The following is a 26,063-nucleotide window of genomic DNA, read 5'->3' on the forward strand; positions in this document are numbered from 1 at the left end:
CTGGACGGCTCCTTTTGGCAGCGGCACAGATTTCGATCTGCTTGAAGCAATCGTGAAATTGCAGCCTGAACTTCCAGTGACTCACCCAGAGAAAGGAAACTTCCTGGCTTGTGTGTTCAAGCATTTCTGGAAAAACTGCTATATTTGGCGTGGAAAATAGGAAGGATTCCTCCGGCCGCTTGAAATGGGAGCAGCAGAAATGACTCAATGGGCAGTTTAAGAGAGACGAACAAGGATGGTCTCTGAATTTTTCATTGCAATTCTCCACGTTGTATCTGTTGCCTACAACGGGCTCAACAGTGCCTGCACACAGGATGGTCCAGGCTCCGCCAGGAAGATGCGCAATTTATTGCTCCGACAGCAACCCTGCCGATGCACATTGGCTGTATATTATTGACTACGGACATTATAGGCTGCTTCCCATCTGCTTACCAACAAATACCGCTCCTAAAGGTATGGCATCATGCTTATCGCTACACGTTGACCCAGCGTGAAAAATCTGCCAATTTATATTTTCATGACATCAGTAGCTAGAAATGCGTTTCTTGCCAGCTTCAAACACTTTCAACTGTTTCATCTAGTATGCTGGGAAAAAAAAAAAAAAGAAGAAACTGCTCTTCTGCAAATTACTGAAGTTGGAGGGGGGGCTATTTCAGAAGATTTGAAATGGATTCTTCTTCTCTCTTCTTTTTTTTTAAATACTTGTCCAAATGGTTATTCAAAGAGCTTATTCATTAAACTCCTGAGCTGGTAAATGAAAATCATCATTTTCAGATCATAACAGCATCACCTAAAAGAAAAAGAGATGTGACTAAATCCCAAGAAAAAAAAAAATCAACAACGTTTCATGAAAATTCAGTTAAAAAAAGAGAGCGAGCTGCAAATGTTTTCCATTGGGTGAAATGCCAACCAGCTCCTGGTTAGTGTATATTAAATTAAATATTCAATTTGGTCATGCACCGTTTTTATTGGAGAATTAAATATCGACAAATACATCTAGCGCATGGAGATGCCTCATGCTGCAGCCTGACAAATCCCGTGGCAGCTCTGGATCAGCATTTCGAGTGGGAAAAGCTCTTCCTCCCACCGCCGAGACCACGCAAGGCTGATGCCTGGGATCCATGTGGCCATGGCAATCGCACGGGGGCTACCCCTCTCGCCTTGTGACCCCCTGATGCTCGTCGTGGCTCTGCCAGCAGTGAGTGACTGGCTCCTCTGTCCCGATGCTCAGGGCAGGGAGCAGGAACGGGGCTGTGGGGCAGTGACCCTTTCCCAGCTGCCGAGGCCTTGGAGCAGAGGAACCTCCAGAGTGGGGAGTGGGATTATCGGATTGAATTCCTTCCAATTTCTATGCTGAATTTATCCAGTTGCTTTTCTCCTGTAAAATTTTAAGCCATTTTCCATGCTCCCACAGCAAGGAGGCCACGGCTTGGCTATGGCAGAAGAGCTGTTTCTTTCGTTGGCGTGGAGCTTGCTGCTTTCTGGTGGCCTCACACCACAGGGAACAAGGGAAGAGTACAAGGGAAGAGCTGGACACTCGCCTTGATTTTGCAGGCTTTTTCCTCCTCCCTGCTCAGCCTGCTCCTTCCAAAGATGCTGCTTAGTGGGAACCATCCCGTTCAGGAGGGTTTCAGCCTGGAAGCGGTGGCCTCCTTCCCCCCGGCTCCTATCTGCCTGGCTGGAAGGCGGCCAGTCCTTCCAGTCCTCCGGCAGCACATGGGGTGAGCTGGGAGGCGAGGCGTGTGAAGGAGCGCTCCCATCCTCAGCACCTGATGTGTTCAGCCCACCAGAACCCCCAGAAAGGAGTGAGACGCGCTGGCATGGTATCAGAGAGAAGGGGCTTGTCCAGGGCTCTGCTTTGCCTCTCGAATGCTGCCCCTGGAGATTCAGTAGCTGCTCGAGACTTCTGGCCCATCAATTATTTAATTCCCTCCAGCCATGTGGTCTTCAGCCCAGAGTGTTAATCTGCTCTGAACACACAGACGCGTGTGTGGGGGAAGTGGGCTTGGGCAGCGGGATGTGATGCCAGGGCTGGTCAGAGGACCCCTGCTGGGAAGCAACATGGAGGCACAGGGAACAGGTCCCACCAGCCGAAGCATTGAGCCGAGTGCTTCTTCTCACCCAGCCGCACATCGGCTAGAGGGGTGGGTTCTTCTTCCCATCTCCCGGGATGACCCAGGGCAAATCACCTCCCAGCTCCATGCTTCCCCACCTCTAAAATAGGGCCAAAGATTTCACAACCGGTGTGAGCTTTGGTGGTGTCCACTGCCCTCCATGGCAGCACACAAACGTGTGTGCGAGATGGTTCTTTGCAATAAAACAAGAGCATGGCTCTCACCCCTGCTCACAGGGGCTACACCACCATGGATGTCTCTTTAGTGGATCGCTTAAGGTCTCTCATCGCTCCACTGCTTGCGCTGTCTCCAGCTAAAGCAGCACGGCATGGCACAGCACGGCACGGCACGGCACGGCACGGCACGGCATGGCGGGCGCTGCTGGGTAGGCAGGACAAGCTGCGACACGCAGGCAGGCAGGCGGCTGGAGCTGGGTAGGTGTGTCGCTGTTACCCAATAAATAACTCAAGCCCTAAAGCAGCCCATTGTAATTACAGGGGCCCCGCGCAGATTGAAAACGAAGAAGGAGGAAAAAAAGGAAATCAAGGTTCAGTCTTTCCCAGGAGGTAGCGCTCCACGGGAGAAGCGATAGAGGGGAGCGGTGATTTATATCTCTCCAGAGGAATTCTCCTTTCCAGGGCCGCCCCAGGCGCCAAACTGCCGCCAGGTTCAGCTGAGTTTCTCATCTGAATATGCATGAGCCAGTAATTAATTCTCTCTGATACCAATCCAGATTTGGGGTTGGTTTTTGTGAGTGCATGCGTGCGCGTTGTGTGTCTGTCTTCTCCCAGGTGTGCCGAGGCAGCAAGGAGGGACGAGACGAAGGAGCCGTGGCTTTCCATGTGGTTGTCCTCAGAGAATGATGGCCATCGGCAGCCCGTAGCCGGCCTGGGGAAGGAGGGTGGCCCCAATCAGGTGGGGAACCCATGGGGTGGCTCTGGGGGAAAGGGGGATGGAGAGCAGGATATGACTGGGGTCATGTTCCCAGGGCTGGCCACACTGTGCGGCAACCCCTGCCCCAACATGCATCCAGCCTTGGGCACGTGCAGGGGGGTGTTTTCCCTCCTCCTCAGGACACTGCAAAGACCTTGTGTTTGCAAAGTGTTGGGAGAGGCAGGGAGGGAAGAGAATCTGGCCTCGCCTCCTCCCTCCTGCCTTCCTCTCTTGCTCTCCTTTTAAATCTTTTCCGCACATCGCTTTGAGCAGTGGGATGGGAGTCCCGAGGAGCAAAACCATGTCTTTGGCCCAAGGCTCAGGCCCAGAGCAGGGGTGGGTGTGTAACATCCGTGTGATAGGCCCTTGCCCTGAGTTTGATCCATGGCGTTGTCCTCTTGGGTTTGTAGTCACAACCAGCCTTCAAACCGGGAGAAAAAAAACCAGAAAACTCATTAAAAGAGAGGAACAACTGCTTTCCAACTTCACCATGCCCACAGTCTGGGGCACAGGTCTCTTCCCCCTGCCTTTGAGGAAGGTTGCCCCAATGTCTTCCTCACCCTTCACTTAAGAGAAAGGCAATAATCAGCTTTGCTGCCTTTAAACCTGGCCATGGGGCCCCGGCAGCCTGCCAGGGGCGAGCCACATTCATCCCGGCACGCAGGCAGGGAAGGACAGGGATCTGAGCGCTGGCTCCCGGGCCATGGGTGCCATCCCTCGGCAGCCAGGGAGGTGATGCTGGGTCCCCTCCCGCTGTTGTGGGTTCCCTGGAAGAGCCAGTGTCCCAAAATAGAGGCTTCCATTGTCCCCCAGTCACATCCCCACCCTGCCCGTAGGCAGGAGCAGGACTTGCAGTAGTGCTGGGGTGTAATGCTGCCCTCAACCTGGCTGTGGCTCCTGCCAGCACCCAGCCAAGGAGGCAGAAAAGGGTGCTCCCTGGCCACCACCTCTCAGCTGGCCAGGACGGTGGCTTCCCAGAGCTGTGGAGAAGCCAGCAAGGATCTTGGACACTTGGTGTGTCATTGCCTGCTGGGGTCAGGGGACCTGGAGAGGTCATGCTCCCATATCCTCCAGTCATGGGGGATAACCTCCCTAGAAAGCTATCCTCACCACGGGGCTCTGTGTGAAGGCCTGAGGAGGACATCGGTGGGACAGTGCCACGTTCTGCTTGCCACGTCCCTCTCTGGGTGCCGGCAGCAGGGTGCAGAGCAGCCAGACTCCCTACATCCCTCTGAGGGATCCCTGAAGATGTCTCCGGGCTCGGTGAGCGGCGGGCTGGGAAAGGCAGGTGAGTCAGAGCCCTGTTTTGTAACGCAGGGGGCAGAGCGCGTGTCGGAGCAGGGATGGCCGTGAGCTGAAGTGTGGGGCCCGCCTGGGCCTTTTGCAATCCTCTGGGGAAAGGCGAAGTCTCTGTCTCCATCGCTTAATTAAAGCATGCCACAGGGATCTGCTCCCTCCTGTTCACGTGGTTCATGGGGCTGGACGGAGCAGCAGCAGCCCTGGCCGTGGGGTGGAGGGCAGCCTCGTTGGCCCTTCCCTGGGCTGGGTTGGCCGGTCCTTTCCGAGCGCAGCCTCTGCCTCCTGCAGCAAGGTCTCAGCCTTGGCCCCATGGTCTCGCAAAGAAGCTTTTTGGACCTGTGAGCTGGCCCCAGTGCTATACACACCTCCACTCCCCTCTGTGAGCACACATGAAGCTCCCTCCCACCTCCCCATCGCCCTCCAGCCTCCTCAGCGTGCTCCTTCCCCACCGGCTCCTCCGAGCCTCGCAGAGCAAACGGCCACGAAGCCATGGCCCCTGCGTGCAACCCCTGCCCACCAAAGGACAGAAGGTGACACAGCCAGGATGTCATCTCTGCCTGCTTCACATCCCGCATCACCAGCCTGACCTAGAAACACTACCACGTCTCGTGCGCCGGAGCCCAGGGATGCTGCAGGCTCATCCCTCTGTTTTTTCCAGAGTGGCTGAGTGACAGTCGCCCCTCCCCTGCCTCTCCGAAGAGCGTAATGAGAATTTCCTCCGAGGAGCAGCTTGCCGCGATGAAATAATCGCCCGAGCAGCAGGATCTTCGCTGGGGATTAGAGAGGCTGCTACTTGCTGAGCCAGGGAAACGGCCGACGAGGAGGGAAAACTCCTACCGCCTCATCCGGCACCTCCTTTGCCAAAGCGATCGCTCTGCCGCAGATGGAGCGAGGTCCCAGGCAGAGCTCAGCCCTGGAAACTTCGGTCCCCGATGCTCAGGCACTTTTGCGAAGTCCCCTTCCACTCTCCTCCTCCTTCTCCTCCTCCTCCTCCCGCAGCTCCCTGCGGAGCCGCTCCCCGGCCCCGGCCGGCGGGAGGGGTGGAGGAGAAGTAAAGCAGCAGCTGCCTTTTACAGGCAACAGTTTTTTTTTGTTGTTGCTGTTTCTTTTTTGGACTGCTGAGGCATAAAACGCCCAGCGGAGCCTGTTTCTCTCTGCCTTCCGTGCAGGGGCACTCACCAGCCGGGTTATCCCGCGGCACGGAGGGACAGCAGCAAAGGCTATACATGGATTTCCGACGCAGAGTGGTTTCAGGCAGTTTTGCTTCCACTCCAGGCTCAGTTGTTTTTTTTTTTCCTCCTCTCTCTCTCTCTCCATCTTCTGTGGGACTGTGGTGTGACCATCCCTTGAGGATTCCTAATTTTCTTCCCCAAATATCCCACATCTCTTTTTCTTAACTCTTCATGAAACGTGGGAACCCCCAGCCCAAAGGAACATCCCTGGCTTGAGGAGAAGGCGTGCATTAAAGCCAAGTGAGAGCAGAAGTGCTTTATTGTAGGGCTGGGCTTGTGTGTTTTGTTTTGGTTTTTTTTTTTTTCTTTCCTCTTTCAGATGCATTTAGAGACTCACCGTCCGCCAGCTCCTGGCTGGGCTGTGGCAGGAGGTGCTCCTGACTCCAGCCCTCTTAGAACCTGCCCCAAACCCGCAGCCGCTGTTGAGTGCTGTCTCTGGGAACAGACAGCAGCTGCCCTTGTCTTGAACACGCCGAGCAAGAGGCGTAGCCAGCAGCGACCAGAAATCCCGGTTTCCACAGCCCTCTCCCTCCCCCGAGCGCGCGGAGAGGCTCTTGCCCTGCTGCTGCCCAGCCCCAACACCAGGTCAGAGCGGGACATCCAACATGAGACGTTTGTTGTCCCCAAAAGGCCCCTCCTGACTAAACACCGGCTCACTGGCGGCACCTGAAAGCCGTGAGCGGGCCGAGAGCACCGTTGTGCCGAGAGCAGCTCTGACGCAAAGTGAGAGTTTCCCGCGGCAGCGCTGGGCTCGTGGGCTCGCAGCCGGCAAGGTGGCCCCGGCGGCCTGGGGGACAGCCAGCGCCAGTGCAAGGTCGGAGGGAGGGTCAGCGGCTGACACGAGGTCACAGCCGCCGCGGTGCTTCCCGCTCCCGCCACTGCCCTAACCTCCCCGCCATCATCACTTCAGGGCTGCTCCCGTGAGGGGCGGGACACCGAGGCTGAGGAGAAAAGTCCTCCATGATGTGACCAGGCACAGACCAACCTGTTTGTGGTGCTACCGTGTTTTGTGGAAGGGACATTTTGTCCCGGAAACGGGGCCCCCTGGCCTCGGCATCCAGCCGCCAGGTGCGTGTGGGGACGGGGTGAGGGAGACCAGCGCCATGACGCCTCGTGCCACGACGCCCGGTGCCAGGCGGTGCAGGGGCTGCCATGGCTTCTCTGCAGCTTTCCTGAAGCTATGGGGGGAGGGGAAACCGGGGGGCAGCCCTGCTCCCAGCAGCCGGGAGCAGCGCATCCCGTGCCGCTGCAGCCCCCCTCGGGGGGGTTGCGCCGCTGCACGGTACCCCGTACCCCCAGCCAGGTGGCCCCAGTTCCGCTCCAGCGCTCTGCCCCGCGCCCGCTCCGGGTTTTCAAAACTACTCCGCTTTAGACAGACAGGCTGTTCGGCCAGTAAGAAGCCGCAAAGCGTCAGCACAGCGTTCGCTCAGCGCTAGCACCCAATCCGTATCGCTCAGTCCCTATATCCCGCCCTCCGAGGACAGGCGCCGCTGGCTGTTGCCTCGGCGCGGCGGCCATATTGAGTGTGGCAGAGGCGCTGCTCTGTCGCGGGGGGCTTTTCCTCTCCCCCTCGCCCTTTCTTTCGTGCTCTCCACACCGGGAAACGCTTCAGCGCGGCATGGCCTCGCCTGCGGGGCCGTTGCGGGCCGCGGAGCGGCTCCCGGGAGGTAGCAAAACCGTGTGGTTATCCTGCGAAAGGCTCTCGGCGCCATCTTGAGTGTGGCACAGCCCCCTCAGTCGCCGCGCCGATGGCCCGTTACCCCGCGGCGCGGGGGGGGGACGGGACACACAGGGGTGGCCCCGGTGCCCGCGGGCGTTGGGGGGGGGGGGGCACGGCCCGGTGTAACGGCGGGCTGTGGCGGGGGGACTGCGGGGAAGCTCCCGGTGCGTGCCAAGCCTTGAGCTCACGAAAGGTGTGTGGGGAGAGGGGCCGTGAGGCGGCCTGGGTGGGTGGGTTGGTTGATTTTGTTTTGTTTTGGGTTTTTTTTTTGTTTTTAAATTGTAAAATAAGCAAATGGGTGGGAATCCCGCATTTCTGCGCGGCGGCGGCGGCCGGCACCCCCGGCGGGCCGCCCCTCCCCCGCTCCCCCCCACCCGGGGGCGGCGGTTGTTGTTGTGGTAAAAAGTTTCCGCGGCGCTGAAAACACGGCGCAGGTTGCGCGGGGGAGGAAGCGGGGACAGGGGCACCGGTTATCCCGGCGGCGACCGAGGGGACGGGGCTCCCCGCTACCACTCGCCTCGCTCCGCCGGCCGCTCCGGGCGGGCACCGTTCCCCGGGAGCGGGGAGGAAGCGCGGGGGGGGGGGGGGGAGGCAGCGCCGGTTCTCTCGCATTACTATTATTATTACTATTATTATTATTATTATTTTTAACTCTTATTATTTTTCCTCGCGGTGGGGGCCGGAGCGGGGGGGAGGGGGGATGAGCGCTCCCTCCCGCCGCCTCACACGGCGGGGCGGGGCGGAGGCAGGGCGAAGGGAGGGGAGGAAGAGGGGGCGTGGCTCCACCGCCCCGCCGCCTACGCCCACGCTGAGACCGGGCCCGAACTCATCGCCGCAGTGCCGGCGGCGCCGGTTCCTGCCGCTTTAAGCGGCCGTGCCCATTGTTTGCGCCGCGGCCAATGGGAGCCGGCGGCCGCGGCGCGGGCGGCCAATGGGCGCGGCGCGGGGCAGCGCGCGCGCCGCCCCCCTGGCTCTATAAGAGGGCCGGTGGCGCCGCGTGAGTCCCCACTGGCTCGCGCAAAGCCATCTTGGCATTGTTCTGCCCGCGCGCCCCTGTCGCCGCCCGCCCCGCCACAGCCCCGCCACAGCCCCGCGCGCCCCCGCCATGTCCGACACGGCCGTGGACACCAGCGCCGAGATCTCCGCCAAGGTGAGGAGCCGCGCCGCCCGCCTCCGCGCCTCGCCCCCGCCGCTTTTTTTTTTCCTGCTGCAATTTTTATTTTTTCCAAGGGAATTTTTGCTTTTTTTTTTTATTTTTTTTCTTTTTTTTTTTTTTTTTTTCTTTTTAAATCTCTCTCCCTCCTTCCCGCCCGTCCTCCCCCACCTCCCGTTGAAGTTGGCGGTGGGGCTCGGTGGCGGGGCTGCCGCCGCTGCTCGCCGCGCCGAGCAGCCTGCGCCGTTTCTTTGTCTACAGCGTGCGGGAAACGTGCTCGCCGGTGCTGCCAGCCCCGCCGGGCTCCCGCGGCCCCTTCCCCGGGCTGGCGGCGGCTGCGAGGCCGTCCCGCCGCGGAGAGATGCTCGGGAAGCGTGCGCGGAGTCGTGGGGGGAAAGCATAGTTGCGCCTCGGTACCGGTTCCCCGGCGAGGGGACGGCGGCGGCGGGCAGCGCTCGGCTCATTCAATCCGGTGCGGGAGCTTGACAGCCCCGTCAAACTTGGGTCCCGCTCGGCCTCGTCCCTGCGGGGGGGGGGGGGGGGAGTGCGGGGGGAGCGGAACATGCATCGGAGGGTTGGGGGGGCGGTCACTATTGTGGAGTTGCTCCCCAAAAGCTTGGAGGGGTAGCGGTTGCTATTTCGGAGTTGATTGGCGGGGGGGGGCAGTTGCTGTGTCGGTGTTACCCCCGGAGGAAGGCGCGGGGGTGGTTGCTGTTTCGGAGTTGCCCCCCCCCCCCCCGAAGGGTTTGGGGGGGGGGGCAGTTGCTATGTCGGAGCTGCCCTGGAAGTGGGGGGGCTGCTATTTCAGAGTCGCCCCCGGAGGCGGGGGTGGTGGAGGGGCAGAGGGCTGCCCCGGTATGTGTGTGGGGGGGCAGTTGCTGTTTGCGGAGCTACCCCGCGTGCGCTGGGGCTGGGTGCTGCGGGCCGCGCTCCCCGCACCGGGTAACTTAACGAGTGGGTGCCGGGGGATGATGGTCGGGGAGCGCCGGTACCGGCTCTCCCGGGAGTCCCTGCTGCGGCTCGCGGCGCCCGCCTTTGTTTGCGAACCGCGGCCGAGCCGTCCGTGTGTCGTGTGTCACCCCTCCCAACTCCGGGGGCACCGGGCGGGCGGCGGTGCGCCCCGGGGCCGCGCGGCCGGGTGCTGCTGCCGCTACCGGGAAAGTTACGGGGGGGACGGGACCCGACCCGACCCGACCCGGGCGGGTGCGTGGGATGGGGCGGTCGTGCCCGTGGGGCCTCCTCACTCTGCGCCCCGGCCGGCACCGGGTCGTGCCGCTCTCGGGGGAAGCGACGGGGGGGAAAAAAAAGGAAAACAAAAAAAAAAACCCAAACAACCAAAAAACCGACCGGGAGGGTTTGCAAAAAAACAACCAACAAAACCCCGTTTCTGACAGATTTCGATTTCACTTCTGTTTCCCGCTCCCGCAGCGCGCCCCCCCCCCCCCCCCCCGACCCCCCACTCGCCATCTCCGCTCCGGGGCCGCCGCTCGGTCCCCCGCGCCGGGAAGCGGCGAGGCAGGTCGAGCCCCTCTCCCGGGGGAGCGGGGCCAAGTTCGCCCTTCACCTTCCCCTGCCCTTTATAGCGGGGGGGACACGACACGACACGGGGGGTCCGTGCTGCGGGGCAGGCGGAGGCGCGCACGACGGCAAGGTGACCCCCCCCCCCTTCCCCCTCCCTTACACCCGGTGGCGGGAGCGGGAAGCGCGGAGACACACCGGGGCCGTTCGCCCTCATCCCGCCTTGCCGTCCGGAGCGCTCCCGGGAGGCGGGGAGGTGGCGGGGGAGGGAAGGAGGAGGGGTCCCGCCCCGCCCGGGCGGCGGCTCCGCGCCGAGCGCCGCCCCCGGCCGCCGTCGTACGGTGCCGTGCCGCGGGGCGCCCACCACGTGCGGCCCTGCCCGCGCGCCGCCCCCTGGGAACCGGAGTCCGTCGGGACTACATTTCCCGGCAGCCCCTGGGGCGCCGGGCCGGCGCGCTGGCGGGCGGCCAATGAGAGGGGCGGCGGAGAGTGGCGCGCGGTTTGAACGGCGGCCGGGCGCGTGGCGGCGCGGGAGGAGGGGGGCGAACGGCCGCCCCCTGCCGGCGGGAGGCGCGGGCTGCGGCACGGCGGCTCCTCCTCCGCCATTACCGGGGGAAGGGGCGGACGCGGCTCCTTGCTGGTGCGGCACGCAGGGGCAATCCCGGCCCTTCCCGCCGGGAAGCCGCGCGGGCCGGCGCCCCGGGAGCCGAGCAGGGGTGAAGGTAGAGCTTCCCGGGCAGGCGGTGCGTGACTCAACCCCATCGCTATGTCGCGGACAAACAGCCTCGCCGCACCTATAATTAGAGGCTCCGGCAAAGCTTCGGAGCTGAGGCGGCCCTGCTGCAGGGGCTGCTGTGCGCCTGTGTTTGTGTTGGACGGGGCCCGGGGAACGGGAGAAGCTGTGGTCCTCTCTGCAGCCCTGTGCTGGCGCAGGCTTTCTGACCTGGCATCCTGGTGGCCGTTAAACTCGAGAGCGTCTTCAGCGGTGCGGGAAAGGTCACGGCTGGGGATTTGTCTGGCTGAAATCCCCGAGAAATGAGTCGTTCCTGTGCCGAGAGAACTGCTTATGTTTCGTGAACAGCTCTTTTTGAAAAGAACAGTTGGGAGACGTGGAAACTCTGACTGCTGCGTTTGCTCCGTGTTTAACGTGGGAAATGCTTTCCCGCCCCTGCGCCTGGTGCGAGGCAGTGGCTGCGGAACGCAGTGGCGTGGTGCTGCGCAAGAGGCTAAATGTTTGTGATCAGCCTCTGGGGAGCTGGGGTGAAAACTGTGGTGAACTGGGCTGTGTGGAGGAGATGGCCTCAGATTTGCACGTGAGCAGCAAAAGGAGGAGGCAGCTTTGTGGGTTTTTTTTGTTTGTTTGTTTCAACCTGGACTCCTGGTCATTGGTTTGATGCGGTGAGGTTGGATCAACAGGTGTAGTTGCCCCAAAGCTCGTTTTCCTCGGTGTGCTGGCAGCTGCGGTGCCTGCGCTAACAGCATCTGAGTAGTTTAAATAAGCTGGTGGTCTAAAACCCCTGCACCGCTTTGCCTAATCAGCCTGCAGGGTGCTAGAAACCCTCCCGAAACAGTGGCGGTCGCACCAGCAGGGCCAGGGCCATGCTCTCGCCTGCCAACGTTCCCACGAGGAAGTGACAGTGGCTCAGCGGGAGTGAAAGTGCCCGCTCGCTGCGGGCTGCGAGGGAGCCGCAAAAGGCAGGCGGGAGGGGGGCGAAGCAAGGAGCTGCCAGCAACTTCTGAGCACCTCGTGGTCAGTGCCGAAGCCGGCTGTGAGGCTGCGCTGCTGGCCCCGGGGAAGGGCCTCTCTGCTTTCCTTGGCTGGGGTAGCGCTCGCTGTGCTGAAGGATCTCGCTCCAGCTGATGGAGGAACAGAAGGGGAGGAGGATGCAAGCGGAGATGTCGGTGTTAAATCCAAGTGTTCTTTATGTGGGAACATAAAGTTGGATCCTCTCAGCCTGTTTGCCGAGCGACTTGGCATGACATTTTGACAGTGATCAATAGCAAAAACACACAAGCTCCCGCTCTGCTCACGGTGGAGGTTTGAACCAAACTAGCCAGGCACGGCTCTTGGAGCAGTGTAAAAATAGACTTCTTCCCCCACCCCATCCTGTTACACGTAAAGCTGCGAGCTGGATCCTGGAGTTTCCTCTCTGCCGCTGCGAGAAAGACCAGGCGTGTAATGTTTGCCGTGTGATTTTCTTCGGGCAGGGCAGAGACCACAGCCTCTGGTGCGGAGTCCCTGGGATTCGTTCCTGCTGCGACGATACCGAGCAGCCGTGGACGCCCGCAGCCCTGGGGCGGTGGAGCCTGTGCGTTGGACGGGGCTGCCGGCTCGCCGTGGCGTTGCAGGAGCCTGCGTGGACTGTGCTAAGATGGGCAGGCAGCCAGCTCTGCTGCTGTTGAGCATATGCAGGCAGCCAGCTCTGTGTGTTTGGGAGCGCAGAGGTGAAACGGAGCAGTCTCTCTTTTTTAGATAGCTGCTCTCTGGCAAGGCTGACTCGGATTGAGATTCGCCCCCACGCTCTCCTGTTCCCAAGGAGGAGCCAGAACGTGGCGACCGAACTGCAGAGCAACTCGGTGTGATGAGAAACCGGCTCCCACACTCTCTCTCTGACTGTGTTTTTCACACCTGATCTGCAGCTTCTCTGACCCAGGCACCTGGAATCGGGGTGACTTCTCTGCTTTTCTGCTCCTTCCAGGATCTAAAAGAGAAGAAGGAAGTTGTTGAAGAAACAGAAAATGGCAGAGATGCACCGGCCAACGGCAACGCTGTGAGTATGACTAAGAGAGACGAGTCTTATGCCAACGCCTTTTCATTTTCCTCTCCTTTCTTGCTTTTGCTGTGAGCTTGTCCCCAGCCCTGCCTGAGAGGGGACCCTTCCAAACTGGCACTGTGCTGTGCAGAGCCCTCGAGCCTTGGGGGCTTCAGGTTCAACAGTTGCTCCCGATCCTGTGGGCAGTTCATGTGTGTGCAGAAAGGAAGAGCTGGGCTCTGATCCCCTTCCTGAAAGCCATGTGAGGTTGTGTCCAGTGCCACCTCCTTCCTGGGCACGGGCAAAGGGGGGCGGGGGGGGAGAGGGGTGAAGAAGAAAGGAAAATATAAAACCACCCTAGATTTACAGTGTTACAATCAGTTGAGTGGGGGAAACACTTTGTATACAAGTAAGCTGGTTGGCTTCCTATTTTTAACATGCTGGGGGAAATTGACTCTGCTGCATTTCAGTGTGTCGCTAGAGCCTTTGCAGTCTTTGTCTGGCCCTCAGAGCTGCAGCCCCGAGTTACTCTAGACTTGATCCTTCGTGCTGGGCTGCCTGTGTCGTGTGGAGGCAGGCAGGAAGCAGGATGCACGCCTGGGGCTCCGGTGGGCTGGTGCTTTGCTTTAGGCAGGAAAGGTGGGGACACGCGCTTCTGCTGAACATCTTTCCCCCTTCTCCCTTCCCCAGTGCATTTTTTTTTTAAGTGATGTTTTGTCTTGCCAAGGAGAACGAGGAAAACGGAGAGCAAGAGGCTGACAATGAAGTAGACGAAGAGGAAGAGGAAGGTGGTGAGGAAGAGGACGAGGAGGAAGAGGGTGATGGTAACTTTCTTTGTTCCCCCTGCACCCATCTCAACGGCTGCGTCCTGTCCTGGACAGCAGGCTCCCGGGAAATAGAGGAGAGCTGAGAGCAGCATCTGCCTCTCACAGCTGTGGGCAGCCGGGCTCAGTCCTTCTTTGCTCGCCCGGGCCACCAGCGCTGGGAGTAAAGTCAGCCTTGAATCCCTTCCAGCAGGTTGAGGGCAGATTCCTTCCTTCCTCCCTCCTGTGGCCAGACAGCACCGTAGCGCGGCGCTGAATAAGCGCATTAGCCCTTCCGTGCGAGTAGTAAAACCTGCCCTTGACTCTTGCAATCGCAACGGCCGCTGCAGACGCGAGTGCCAGCTGGTGGGACAGCGACAGCCCTGCATGGCCGTTGCTTGGCACAAGGGATAGGTCACCCAACCCTGTTCCTGGAGCAGCTGCTGTGGAGCAGCGTGTTCAGAGGCTGATGTGGTCCCCTGTCCCAGCCCTTTCCCAGGCTGGATGCCGTGTGGGAAGCAGGCGGGGGAACCTGCTGCTCTTCCCTGCTCCTTTAATGGCAGCAGACAGGCTTGGTTTGAACCCTCCCTGTCCACAGTGTCCCAAGTCTCCCTGCCCTCCCCTGCTTCCTGACCTGACCTAGCCTGGAAGTGGGTTTTGGCAGCAGTGACCAGAAATCTAGCAGTGACTTGCCGAATCACTTCTCATCCTCCCCGCTATTATTTTTTTTCCCAAGATCTACTTGGATGAATAACGTTGTTTATTTTTATCACTCGTTAAGGCTGGGAGAAAACTATTCTTGTTATGCCGAAATGAACCTCTGGGCCCTTGATTAGCTGTTACTAGGTTAATCCCCTGTGAATTTTCGGTTTACGTGCTGACCTACTAACCTGTTGGTTAGTTTTAGGAGATGGGGACAGGGCTGGAAATTTAATGACCGTTAGGCCAGCGCCTGTTCAGACAGTGCAAGCAGGGAAAGCTGCCTGCTTTGAGGTAGCACTCTGCTGTCTGCTGTGCCCTTCGGTAGGAACTGGTTCACTAGGAAAAACTGGGAATCGTGGCCCTCTTTGTACTTGGGATTTTGACCCTTGAGGACAGGGCATAGTGCTGCCATGCGCTGTCCTGAGCCCATCTACCTCCAACCCCACTTTGGGGAAGCGTGTGCCGCAGGCGCGTGTGTGCAGGGTGGAAGTGTTGCTTGGATACTGCTGTGACAAGCCCAGGGAGCTTCGGTCCTGCAGTGCCAACCCTGCTCTTCCCAGCTCACCAACCGCAGGCACGATTTGGCACGTGGTGCTTGGAGGCACTGACGCCTCGCCAGGATCCTGCACGGCTCTGCTCTGTCTGTGCCTGCTGCCCTCAGGTGATCCCTGCCTGAAAGCTGCACCTGAGCAGCTGAAAGCTGCAGGAGAGAGATTTAGAGGCAGCGAGTGCAGCTTGCATCAGCTTTTTTCTTTTTTTTTTTTTTTTTTTTTTTTCCAGCACTTGCAGCCAGACTCCATCCTGGAGTTTGACAGCAGAGGGGAGCTTGAGGGTATATTTTTCTCACCCTTCTCCCCATCCCATCTCATTATTTGCTTTGCTTAAAGCAGCTCAAAGAACTAAAAATGCTCCCAATCAGCTTGGTGCTGTCACCTGACTGGCCAGCCAGCCCCGTGCATGTGATGGCTGCCGGGGTGTTGATCCATCGCCTGGAGCTAATCTTGGCCCTTCCTGCCGTACGGGCCACGCCGCAGCTGGGCACACGCCGGGGAGAGGAGAGGAGAGGGGAAGGGAGGATGGGCTGACCTTAATCCCCGCCCGGCTGTCTATACGTGTGGCTCGTGGCGGTGGTTTAAAGCCAGCTTACTGTCCGTAACGCTCTAAGTTTTAGTAGGGTCTCCCGTTACACAAGAGACTCGTCTCGGCAGCCGAGAGGTTGTTCCTCCTCTGCGGCCTTGGGTCTTGCCCCTGAACGCCCAAAACTGGCCGAAGGCGATGGGCTCTGCCATTCTGATCCACTGGCCTATTTGAGCTCAAAGTGGGTCAAAGCCCAGGGCTCTGTGCTCATCCTCCTCTCTGGCTGTAAGATAAGTTGGTAGCATTTGTTTGCCGTTCTGATAATTAGGAAGTGTTCTGACTCAGAACTAATGCGTTCTGGCTCTCTTAACTCATTAAAGATAGACTAATAGCTGCGAAGGGAAGCAGAAGTAATCTGGAGCTGTTAGGCGGAGCAGCCACTAGAAAGAGTTTTTGCCTTTTTTTTTTTCTTTTTCTTTTTCTTCCCGTTCTTCCCCCCACCCCCGTGATTTCAGCACTCAGGTGCTGGTTTTGCTGTCCCATTGCCTGTGTTGCAAACGCAGGATGAGCCAGACTCAATGCTGCCAATCCTTATTTCCCCTTTGGTGTGGGTCGAGTCAGTTGAGGGGTGCCCTGAAAAGTCCCCATGTGTTTGGGCACCTGTTGTCCTGAGCTGGGGCTGTGCTAGCTGGGGAGATGAGACACTGGATGTCACATTTTGGGGCTGAGCCAGAATTAAACCCAGAGCGGACGTGTGTGGTGCTGTAACCCTCTGAGAGGGTCTCACGTTCCTCCCCTTCTCCTCCATGCAGGTGAGGAAGAGGATGGTGATGACGACGACGAAGCTGAGGGAGCCACAGGCAAACGGGCAGCTGAGGATGATGAGGTAGGAAGAGCAACCAGCCCCTCAGAGCCACCCATGTCCCCAGAGGGCCTGAGGGGAGAGTCCGCGGGGCTGGAGAGGCCGGGCTGGGTTCTGGGGCTGGAACGCCCTGCCTGTGCGCTCCCCGTGTCTCTCCGGGGACGCGGCCCAGTTCTGTTTATACCCTGGCCTGGTTAGCGGGGTGTTCCCTCTGGCTGTGTGGAGCTGCTGGCCCTGGGTTGGGCAGCCCCGGTGCTCATGGTGGGCCAGGGTGAGGGTGCTCGAGGGCTCTCCGAGCTGGCTGCCAGAGGATTTTGCACAAGGGAAGGGAACACTTGGGTTGCTCTGTCCTTATCCCCGAGGCGGGAGGGGGACCTGAAACCCCCTCTCCTGCCCTGCTGCCCGCCTTGGTGTTGGCTCTTGCCAGCCCTCCCCCGCAGCCCCACTCCCCGTCCCCTCTCCTGACGGCTTTGCTTTCCCCCCAGGACGATGACGTCGATCCCAAGAAGCAGAAAACCGATGAAGATGACTAGGCAGCAAATTATTATTATTTTTTTTTTTTAAATAAGGAGGAAAACAAACCAATAAAAAAGGCCAGCGCGTCCTCTTCACCCTTGGGACCCCCCTTCCCTCCCGTTGCAATCCCCTCCCCACACACACACACACACACGCCCCCTTCCTCCCCCCTCCGCCGTGGTCATCCTCACCAAGTAGAGTGAACCCCGTCCCCGGCCCCCCGGCGCGGCGCTGCCACTCAACGAACATACGAAACGATTCGCCCGTTAGCGGGGAGAGAAACCCCCCTTCCCCCAGAGACCCCCTCCCCCCCAAGCACCAAAACTTCAAGGCCCTGCTTTCTTTCTTAAAAGTACTTTAAAGGAGAATTTGTTTGTATTTTTTATTTACATTTTATATTTTTGTACATATTGTTAGGAGGTCCGCCATTTTTAAGTGATCTCGGATTGACCAAAAGGGGGGCTTTGAAGTGTATATCTCTCTTGTTACCTATCTCTGACTTTACTTGTGGTGTGACCAGGCCCAAACCATTATCTCAAAGGAGAATAAAACAAAACCTTGTAAAAAAATTAAAAAAAAAAAGACAAAAATGCAAAAAAAAAATTTACAATCTTATTCTGAGCATTCCAGTAACTTTTTTTGTGTATGTACTTTAGCTGTACCATAGATCGTGGTTTGTATGAGGTGGCAAGGCCAAAGATAAAAAGGTTTTCTTTTTTTTTTTTTTTTTCTGTCTATGAAGTTGCTGTTTATTTTTATTTTTTTCTTTTTTTTTGGCCTGTTTGATGTATGTGTGAAACAATGTTGTCCAACAATAAACCGGAATTTTATTTTGCTGAGTTGTCCTAACAAGGCTGCCTCCCAACTGCTGCTTTTTGTTTTTGTTTTCATTTCTTTTAGTTTTTTTTTTTTTTATTTCTTTCTCCCCTCCCTTTCTTTCTTTGCTTTGGATTTGGGCTGGGAAGAGAGTTGGAGAGAGGGTAGAGGGGCGCAGGGTGTTGATGGGGGAGGGTTGGGGGGCTGCGGTCCCAGCGGGTGTCTGCAGCGTGGGGCTGTGCCACCCCCATGTTGCTGTTGTGTGGGTAGCATGGCCTCTGCATGATCCCGCACGGACTGGCTGCGCGGGGAGCGGTGGGGACGGGTGGGAGTGGGAAACCATCGGAGATACAGGCTGTGTGAGCTGGGGGGTGTGTGGGTGAGGTGCTTAGCAACCCTGTCCCTCTACAAGTGGACTTTGTGGGAATTGTTTGGCTGGTGCCCTGAGGATGGGAAGCCCATCCCCCAAAATCTTTCCTTGTGATGTCTCCTGCAGGTGGGTGACCTGGCTGTGGGATGGTGGGTGCTGAGGCCGTGCGCCCTCTGGGCTGTGAGGCAGCGTGGGGCTTGTTCCCAGCACGGCTGGCAGCGAGGGGCGTGTGTGCTGGAGGAGGCGGCGTGCAGCAGGCATTGAATTCAGCCAGAACTGGTCCCTTGGGAACGCTCCAGTCTGCCGGCTGCCCAGCGATTCCTGGGGCGCCAAGTTAGCAGGTTTGGTGGTGGGACCCCAGGAGGCAGGCTGGGGTTTGTCTGCTTTAACCAAACCCAAACCGCTCTAACAGCCCAGGTCTCTGCTGCTTTGCTCCTAACCTTCCTCCAACTCCTTTTTCCTCCCTTCCCCAGGGTGTTGGAGGTAGAACAGCCCCGCCTGCTCTGCCAGGTGTGCGGAGACCCGTTTGCTGGAACCTGCCTTGTGTCCGTGCCTCCCAAGCGAGTCCTCTTTCCCCTGCCGGCCTGGCCCTGTGCCGAAGCCCTGCCAGATGGTCTCGTTTCCTCCTCTTACCCTGCAATCCTGGCAGTCAGCGTTGAGATGCAGGGGTTGATTTTTATTCTGTTGTTTTTTATTAAAGAAGAGGACCCAGGGTGCATTTAATGCACTGGCTGTGGGGGTCACAGCTCCTCCTGATCCCTGGGAGCAGCCAGGTCACTCACTCTATTTACACTGGTGGCAAATCAGCTCAAAATCTGTCTCCTTGTCCTTAGCTATCCAACTGATCGTGATGCTCGCTGATCGCCTAGCAGATGTACTGCCTTGATTCACGGGCCGTGTCCTGCTCTGCCTGTTGCCTGCCTGGGTGCTGGCGGCAGGGCTGGAGGCCAGCGCTAGGTTCGGCTAGCGGCCGTTCTGATGTCCCCGATGGGATGTGACAACACCAGAGTAGCAAACAGCGCTGCCGAAGTGTCACTCGGTGTCACCACAGGGGTGGGTGGTGCTACGTTGTGGAGCGCTGGGAGCCAGGCCCATGTGGGGCTCGTGCAATGGGTTCCAACGACGTGTGATTTGAGCTGGTGCTTGCAGGTTTGCCAGGCAAATTAGTCAAATAAGTTTCTGCAGCTGAGGAGCTGGTGAGAACAGGCTCCACATGTCACCAAAACATGGGGACCCTGCACGCACAGCTGGCACAAGGCCCTGGGGGTGAGATTTTGAGGCAGCAGTGGCCTTATTGCCCCCCACTGCAGAGAGGGCCTGTCCTATGGCTTGCAGCCCCCAAAACCTAGGGGTCTTGGGTAGCAGGGTCCTCTTCGACCTGTGATGTGGGGTGGGGTAAAACTGGAGGCTTTCCCTGGCGATGGGTAAGGAAAAGGCAGAGGAGAAGGGCGAGGAGAAGGCAGGATGGGGGGAGCCCCCCCACTCATAGTCCTCGGTTGGCTGCTGGGAGCCCCATGGCCACTGGCGATGGAGAGGGCAAGCCCCACTCCTTCACCTCCAGCTGCGCAGGGCACCCCCGGTGTTTCTGCATCCCCCTCTCTACCCCCTCATGGCCGGGTCCCGGTGGGTCTGGCAGCCCCCCGCCACCCCATGCCCCCTGGATGTGCTCCCATGTCCCTGGTGCAGAGAGGCAGGCGGTGCCCAGGGCACAGAGCAGGGAAGGGACCATCTGGTCCCAGCACTGAGGGCTGAGACTGGGCACAGCTCAGTGCATGGCCCACCACAGAGAACCTGGCCACCCGGTCCCAGCCAATCCCCACACACTGGCACAGCCTACCAGCCAATCCCACACTGCCACCTGTCCCTCCCTGCCTTGTGCTGCCTCCACCAACCACAATCAAGCAACAACGAGGCCCAACCAATCCCAGTCTGCCACCTGGCGCTTCCCCCCAGCCAACCATGTGCTGCCACCTGTCCCTGCTGCTGTCTCACCCTTCTCAGCAGCAGCTCACCAATCGCAGGGTGAGGGAGACTGCTCTGAGCCAATCCGAAGCTGCTACCTGTCATCTGGCCGGGCCAATCAGGGGCAGCCACACCCGACCAAGGACTATAAAGGCCCCCTGAGTGGCAGCCTGTGCCTGTGTTTGGGGCTGCCCCGGTGGATGGGTTTTTTGAAGGACCCTTCTGCCTGTGTGGTCCTACAGGGGATGGGTGTCTTGAAGGTGGCTCTTGATCTCATTTGGTGCGTGATGCCGCACAGGGTCTTTGGGGTGCATCCGAAATACTGCAGGAATTGCTCACCTGGATGATGGCCTGGGATGGGGACCAGGAGCAGCAGGTCCCCTGCAGCAGGAGAGGGCTTGCAGGAGTCGTGCCACCTGAAGGCGCCTCTGAGGATGTTAGAAGTGGTCCCCGGTGAGCTGGCTCTGAGCCAGGGGCTGCTCGCCGGGACGTGGGGAGTCCCACCTGCCTCTGGCGTGCGGAAGATGATCTCCACTGCTGCCTGGTGAGCAGAGCCAGGCTCCATGGGGGGCTGATGCTGCAGGACTGGAGGTGACAAGTACGGGGTGTTGGGTCCCTCACCCAGGACTTCGCAGGCCTGACATTCAGTTGCAACCTGTGGAGCAGAAGTATTGGTTGTGCTGCCCCTTGGCTGCAGACGTGACCTGTGTGCCATGGATGATTTGGATCGTGGTTGGACTGCTGATCACGCTCCTCCTGGAGACCATGGAGGCGAATGGCTGAAGCTGTTCTGGGGTGCGCTAGCTGACTGCTGACCACTGAAGATGGCTCCCAAACATGCAGAGTGCCTCATAAAAGCCTGGACGGACTTGGGCTGTGCTGATGTGTACAAGTGGCCGCTTGGACCAAGGGCAGCCCTTCTGAAGGACTCTGCTGTGGCGGGACCTCAGCTGGAGCAACCGTGTCCTGCGTGTGGCTGAACAACCAGGTGAATTGAGAGCAATTTCCACGTGGTCAGCCTGAAACTCAACACGCCAGTGGAGCTGTGCTGCCAAAGGTCATAGCCAATGTAACCAGTAGGGCTGAGTCCATGCCCTGTGGGCAACTGGACTGAGTCTGGACCAGCAGACCTATTTCCAGTCCTGACCTCCTGCCCGTTTTACGTTAGGCTCGAGCTGATAAAACAGGTCCTGTCCTGCACTGGCTGTAGCTTTCAGTTAGCCCCATCCAAAACTCTTCGTGTTGCATCTTGATGACCTTCGTGAAATGTGGAGCACCTTCAGGGCCTAGGGGAGAACCTGCCTGTGGGGAACACAGGACTTGGACTCAAAACTAGACGTGGGCTGGGGTTACCAGTGCGGTTTGTGTCTGGGCAAATAATTGACGTCTACTTGAGAGTCTGATGAGTGAAACTGCCTTCCAGGCACAACTCCTCCAGATGACAAACACAGAAGCACTTTTTGAGGTGTTGCTGTTGAAAAAAAGACACAAAGAACTGTTCCGCTGGCAGAGCGATTGCCACCCGGCTCAGGGTGTGAGGTGTCCCAGGGGAGCAGACCCCTTAGGAGTGGGCTGGGGAAGCCCAGGACCCTTGTCCAGTCTTGGCTCATCCCATCTGGCAGAGGTGCACCTCCTAAATGGCACAGGGGTTGCCCCGAGAGCTGTCTGGTGTGAGCAGGAAAGCCCAGCCCACGCTGAAAAGCAGATGTGGGAGATCTGGTTCCTGTCTTGCCCCCGGCTGCCACGTGGCCCACAGCCTGTCCCCCTCAGTGAGCTGGGGCAGCTCTGGTCCTGGACCCTGACTTGGCGGTCGGAGGGACCTGGTGGTCCCCAGCTCAGTGGAGATCCTTGAGATCTGAAACCCAGCTGGATGCTAACCCCTCCTGCCACATCTCCTTGAGGCCACCACCCCAATCCTTCCCTGCTCTGGGGTGGGAGCCTCGGCGAGGGAGCGGGGCTGGGGTGCCTGCGGCTCCTCCTGCGCAGACACTGGGAATCCTCCAGCATTCCCTGTGCCAATGGCTGCCTTGTCTTGTGTGGCTGAGCTCATCCTCTCCAAAGGGCAGGAGAGCAGGAAGAAGGGCTGTGGGGGACCCTCAGCTTTGCATACCCCAAATTGAGCTGTGGCTCCAGTTCAGAGCTGGCTGGGGAGCCCCAGAGGGAGGGGGGTGAGGTGGCCTGGGTGATGGGCTTGGAGGCCCCTCCGTAGTGCCACACCATGCGTGACCCAAGATGGGACCTGGGAGGAAGCGGCAAGTGTGGCACTTCAGAGCAGATGAGAACCTGGAGAGGCTCTGGTGTCTCTTTTGTCAGAGAGCACAGAGCAAGGGAGGCAGCTGGGGGATGAGAAAGCCCAATCCAGTTTGCCCTTGGAGAATCCACAGGGGACCTCAGACTGGAAATCTGCAGGAGTGGGATCTTTGCAAGTGTCCTTTCCTGCCCAGGAGGGTGGCCTGAAGGTGAGGGGCTCTGCCTGTCCCTGGGTGCCCTGGGCTCTGTGGGCTCCTCTCTGGCCCTTTCTCCTTTGCTGCACGCAAAGGTCTTTCAGGGAGCTGGAAACCAGCCCCCCCCTCTCATGACTTGCGGCAGGAGGGGCAAGGCGTGATGCAGCTCGTGCCCAAAGCTGGAGCCCTGGGTGCCTGGCTGGTGGATGAGCCACGGGCAGCGCCGAGGAGGAAAACCCATAGCACCTGTGAGCTGTCCGGGCACTGCCGGCCCCCGGATCCACGGGCAGGGAAGGGACGTGGCTCCAAATTGGCTTTGCCGCCAAGCAAGGCCCCAGAGACAGCGCGAGGGCTCAGAGTGGATCCCGGCCGCTGTGGGGTGCACCCGCCTTGCAGCGATGGGTGCAGAGCCAGCAGCACAGACCCCTGGCGAGCCAAACCCCAAACTCCCTGTCCAGGGGCAAATCCCCCTGAGCCCTGCTTGTCCCCAAGGTGAGGATACGCTGCTGCCTGGGGTACCCCCAGCGCCTGGGGGATGGAGGGTGATGTCCTTGGGGGGGGTGAGCAGCAGGCAGGAGTGGGGCTACAGGGCTCTGCTGCGGGAAGGGATGAGCATGGGGCAACCTGCCCCCCAAGCAGGTGCTGGAGCTGCTGCGCTACCCCAATGCTGCACCACGGGTGGCTGTGGGGCACCCCTCAGAGTGGGCTGGTCCCTGGCAAAGGCTGGGGGCTGCGTTCGGCCCTGAGGAGCCCCACTGGGCGGTTAGCGGTGGCCTTGGGCTCTCAGGGCTTTTCCCGCATCCCCCATGTGCCTGTCAATATCCCCGGGGCTCCGGGCTGGCCCGGGACTCGGCGTGTCCAGCTCAGAGCTGCTCCTCTCCTGGGGTAGAACTGGTGGCACGTCCCATGCCAGGTGGCCCACCAGCCTACCCGGCGTGGTGCTGGCCGGCCCGAGCGCTGACCCCAGCCGGCGCCCTCGGCGCTGGGCGCTGCGCAGCGCTGTGCGGTCCGGGCGATCTCGCTGTATTGCAGCACCATCTAGTGCTGCGGGAGGGGGAAGCCCAGCGCTCCCCACGACGGCTGCGGCAGCACCGTGGGGACAGGACGTGACCGTCTGGTGTCCGTGGGTTGTGCTGCTAAGGCCAGCCTGCACGGAAACCCAAACGGGCTGTTGGTGACGGGAACGGGCGGCACGGCGTGTCTGCTGGCCCGGGGCAACCAGGGTTATTCCCACCCCGTGCCCCTGCTCTGTGCCAGGGAGTTTCCTGCAAGGATCCCAGGAAGCATCAAGGGATGCAGACATTCCCAGAAATGCATCTGGCCTCAGCTGGTGGTTTTACCACCTCCTCCCATGGAAATTGGGCCTCTGCCCGCTCCTCCAACCACTTCTGCTTCTCTAGCAGCCAGGTGACCCTGGCTCTGTAGGTCCCTCACCATCGGAGTCTTCACATCACTCTTGTGGCTTCCTCCTGCATCCTGGGCAGTTTCCTGGTTCCCATCTACCATAGCTGACCCTTTCCCACAACTTGTTACTGTTCCCCTTTTGCACACCCGGGGCAATGCCAACCCTTTCCAGCCTGGCTTTTGGGACAGCAGTAGAGCTTTCTGCGGAACTGTACTGCTGTCTTTTCTTCCCCTTGCTCTGCAGCCCCAGCTCGTCCACTCTCAGCTTGTCAGCTCTCCTGGGTGCCTGCCATGATCCCTACCCTGGGGCACTAGGAGAGTTTGGCACAGGGAGGGTGGTGCAGGCAGGATTTTGGCACAGAGCTGGATGCCCTAAGAACATGGTGCTCTGCAAGAGCGGCCGTGGCGATGGCTTGCCCCGCTCCCCTTCTATGGCGTGAGGTGCTGGTGGGGAGCACTGCCATGGATGTGGATGTCAGGCATGCAGTGCGGCCAGGCAGGTGCCAAACCCCAACAAGGATTGCACCCAGGTCCTGTGGCACTGAGGGGCTGGTGGCCGGTGGCTCCCTGAGGCGGGAGGAGTTGGGCACCTTGGACTGAGAAGGGGACCTTTGGGTCCTGCCTCTGCCCTGGCTGCCCTCCTGCCTTTGGGGATGGATGGGGCTGTGCCCAAGTCACCTGGCAGCCCCTGAACCTCGTCCAAGCAGTTTGATGCTCGGCTGGGGCTCTGCCCGTGCTGTCCTGGCGATCCAGGAGCAGGATCTCTGTCCCCAAAAAAGGGACAGAGGGACTTAAACCTTCCCAGCCCTCTTGCCCCCCTCCCAGTGCTGCTGGGCGAGGACAGAGCCAGGCGAGGTGGGACAAAACACCGCTGCCACGCGCTGCCCGTGCCGCCTGCACCCGCAGGAAGGTAAGAGTAGCAAAGCAGGCACCGAACATAACGTGGCCCTGGGCTGTTTGTGCGCCTTTTGTTCACCAGTAACCTTCGTGAATCAGCTAATTAACCGCATTAGGACGGCTCTGCTTCCTCTCCTGAGCGTTATTGGGCAGGGCAGATCTGGGGCAGCGTGCCAGCAAGAGCCCCAGTCGGCTTTGCCGGCTGGTCGGGCAGCTGAGAGCCCCTGCGGTGGCTGGGGAAGGTGCCTGGGCGGCAGGCGGGGCAGGTGACACCCTGATGGGGTGCTGGCGATGGGCAGCAAGAGCCCAGTGCTTGCAGTGTCATGAGGAGGAGCTGGCCCTGTTCCCCCATCACCCTCGTCGCAGCATGTAAGCAAGAGGCCAGTGCACCCCGGGTCGGCGCCCCGCTCCGCAGCCAGCCCCACATCCCATCGCTGGGTGGTTTTCATTGCTGTAAGCCAAGCCCGTGCTTCTGGGAGCCTCTGTGCTGTGATGGACCCCAAAACCATGCAGAGAGCTCCCCTAAAGCCCAAAGTGTGTTGTGCGTCACCCTCCTGCTGTGCTGCCTCGCTGCTTTTACTCAGAGGCTGCCCCAGCTTGGAGGGCTCCCAGAAGACGCGGCTGAAGGGCAGCCCGTGCCAGCCCTATGTGCACTCCTGCCTCAAGCCTGCTTCTCCCTCCGTCCTTCCTCCGCTTCCCAGTGTATCTCTGTAGGCTCTGGCTGTGTGTCCAGACTCGGCAGGGCCACCCTGCTCTCACCGCCAGCTTTCCGCAGGCTGCCGGGGTGGCTCGTAGCCCTTCCGATGTGGGGGGTGAACCCCATGCGGCAGCTGCCCCACTGGCGGGGAGCAACCTCCCAAACACGTTCCCTGCCCTGAGGCTCTTGCAGAAACAAATCCCCTCTGCGTGCCGGCGACTGGACGGCACTGGCGCCGGTCACGGGAGGCGTCGAGGCCAAAACACCCCAGCTGCAAACAATGAGCCGGGAAAAGCCATGGCTGCGGCTGGGATTCACCCGCCGTGGCTGCTGCTGCTGCTGAATCCGGCCGGTTCCCGCTCCCGAGCGTCACTTGGCCGACGGCTCCAGTAAGTGCCAGGAGGCAGCAGTGCAAGGTGAACCAGGTTGTTTTTGAGCTGCTGGGCTTCTGGGAAGGGCCCTGTGTGACGAGAGGCTCCTTGTTTCGCCCAGCCAGGTCCTACCCCCCCCCAAAATTGCCCCTCTCACCACCGTGGAGCCCTCCCCTTGTGCAGAGCCTGGCATGTGGACCAGGTTGGGGGAAGTTTCCCTGCTCCAGTGATGCCTGCTAAGGCTGTGACTTTCCAGGTGGGAAATTTTTTGGTTAATAAAAGAGGGAATTGCTGGGTTGCTCCCTGCTTCCACTCCCTCCTGTTAGGGAGGTGGCATGGGGCTGGCTTTGGGCTGCAGCCAGAACACCCCGGGCACACAGACGGGTGGTGGCAGGGGGGACGCACACAACCCCGACATCC

At 59.7% G+C, this 26,063-nt stretch overlaps 1 protein-coding gene across 4 annotated transcripts; it reads left to right on the forward strand.

The window, feature by feature from the left end:
• The first annotated feature begins 8,290 nt into the window (after positions 1-8,290).
• PTMA (prothymosin alpha) lies at positions 8,291-17,534 on the forward strand. 4 transcript variants are annotated; one of them, XM_086754957.1, is made up of 5 exons: positions 8,291-8,448; positions 12,669-12,740; positions 13,450-13,546; positions 16,117-16,190; positions 16,652-17,534. In XM_086754957.1, the coding sequence occupies exons 1-5, from the start codon at positions 8,404-8,406 to the stop codon at positions 16,697-16,699; spliced, it is 336 nt and encodes a 111-aa protein (XP_086611083.1). In that variant the 5' UTR covers positions 8,291-8,403; the 3' UTR covers positions 16,700-17,534. The 4 variants fall into 4 exon arrangements, with proteins under 4 accessions (XP_086611083.1, XP_086611085.1, XP_086611084.1 ...); XM_086754959.1 differs by having other exon boundaries at positions 13,450-13,540; XM_086754958.1 differs by having other exon boundaries at positions 8,292-8,448; positions 13,453-13,546.
• Positions 17,535-26,063: the final 8,529 nt, after the last annotated feature.

This window comes from Chlamydotis macqueenii, chromosome 9 (genome assembly GCF_036417535.1).
Source record: "Chlamydotis macqueenii isolate bChlMac1 chromosome 9, bChlMac1.mat, whole genome shotgun sequence".
Classification (NCBI taxonomy): domain Eukaryota; kingdom Metazoa; phylum Chordata; class Aves; order Otidiformes; family Otididae; genus Chlamydotis; species Chlamydotis macqueenii.

What these genes read in the sequence shown, in the direction of transcription:
- PTMA (XM_086754957.1), top strand. Translation starts at nt 8,404, where the DNA reads ATGTCCGACACGGCCGTGGACACCAGCGCCGAGATCTCCGCCAAG. An exon ending in GCGCCGAGATCTCCGCCAAG is followed by an intron (nt 8,449 to 12,668) that starts GTGAGGAGCCGC and finishes TGCTCCTTCCAG; the next exon opens with GATCTAAAAGAGAAGAAGGA. An exon ending in CACCGGCCAACGGCAACGCT is followed by an intron (nt 12,741 to 13,449) that starts GTGAGTATGACT and finishes TGTCTTGCCAAG; the next exon opens with GAGAACGAGGAAAACGGAGA.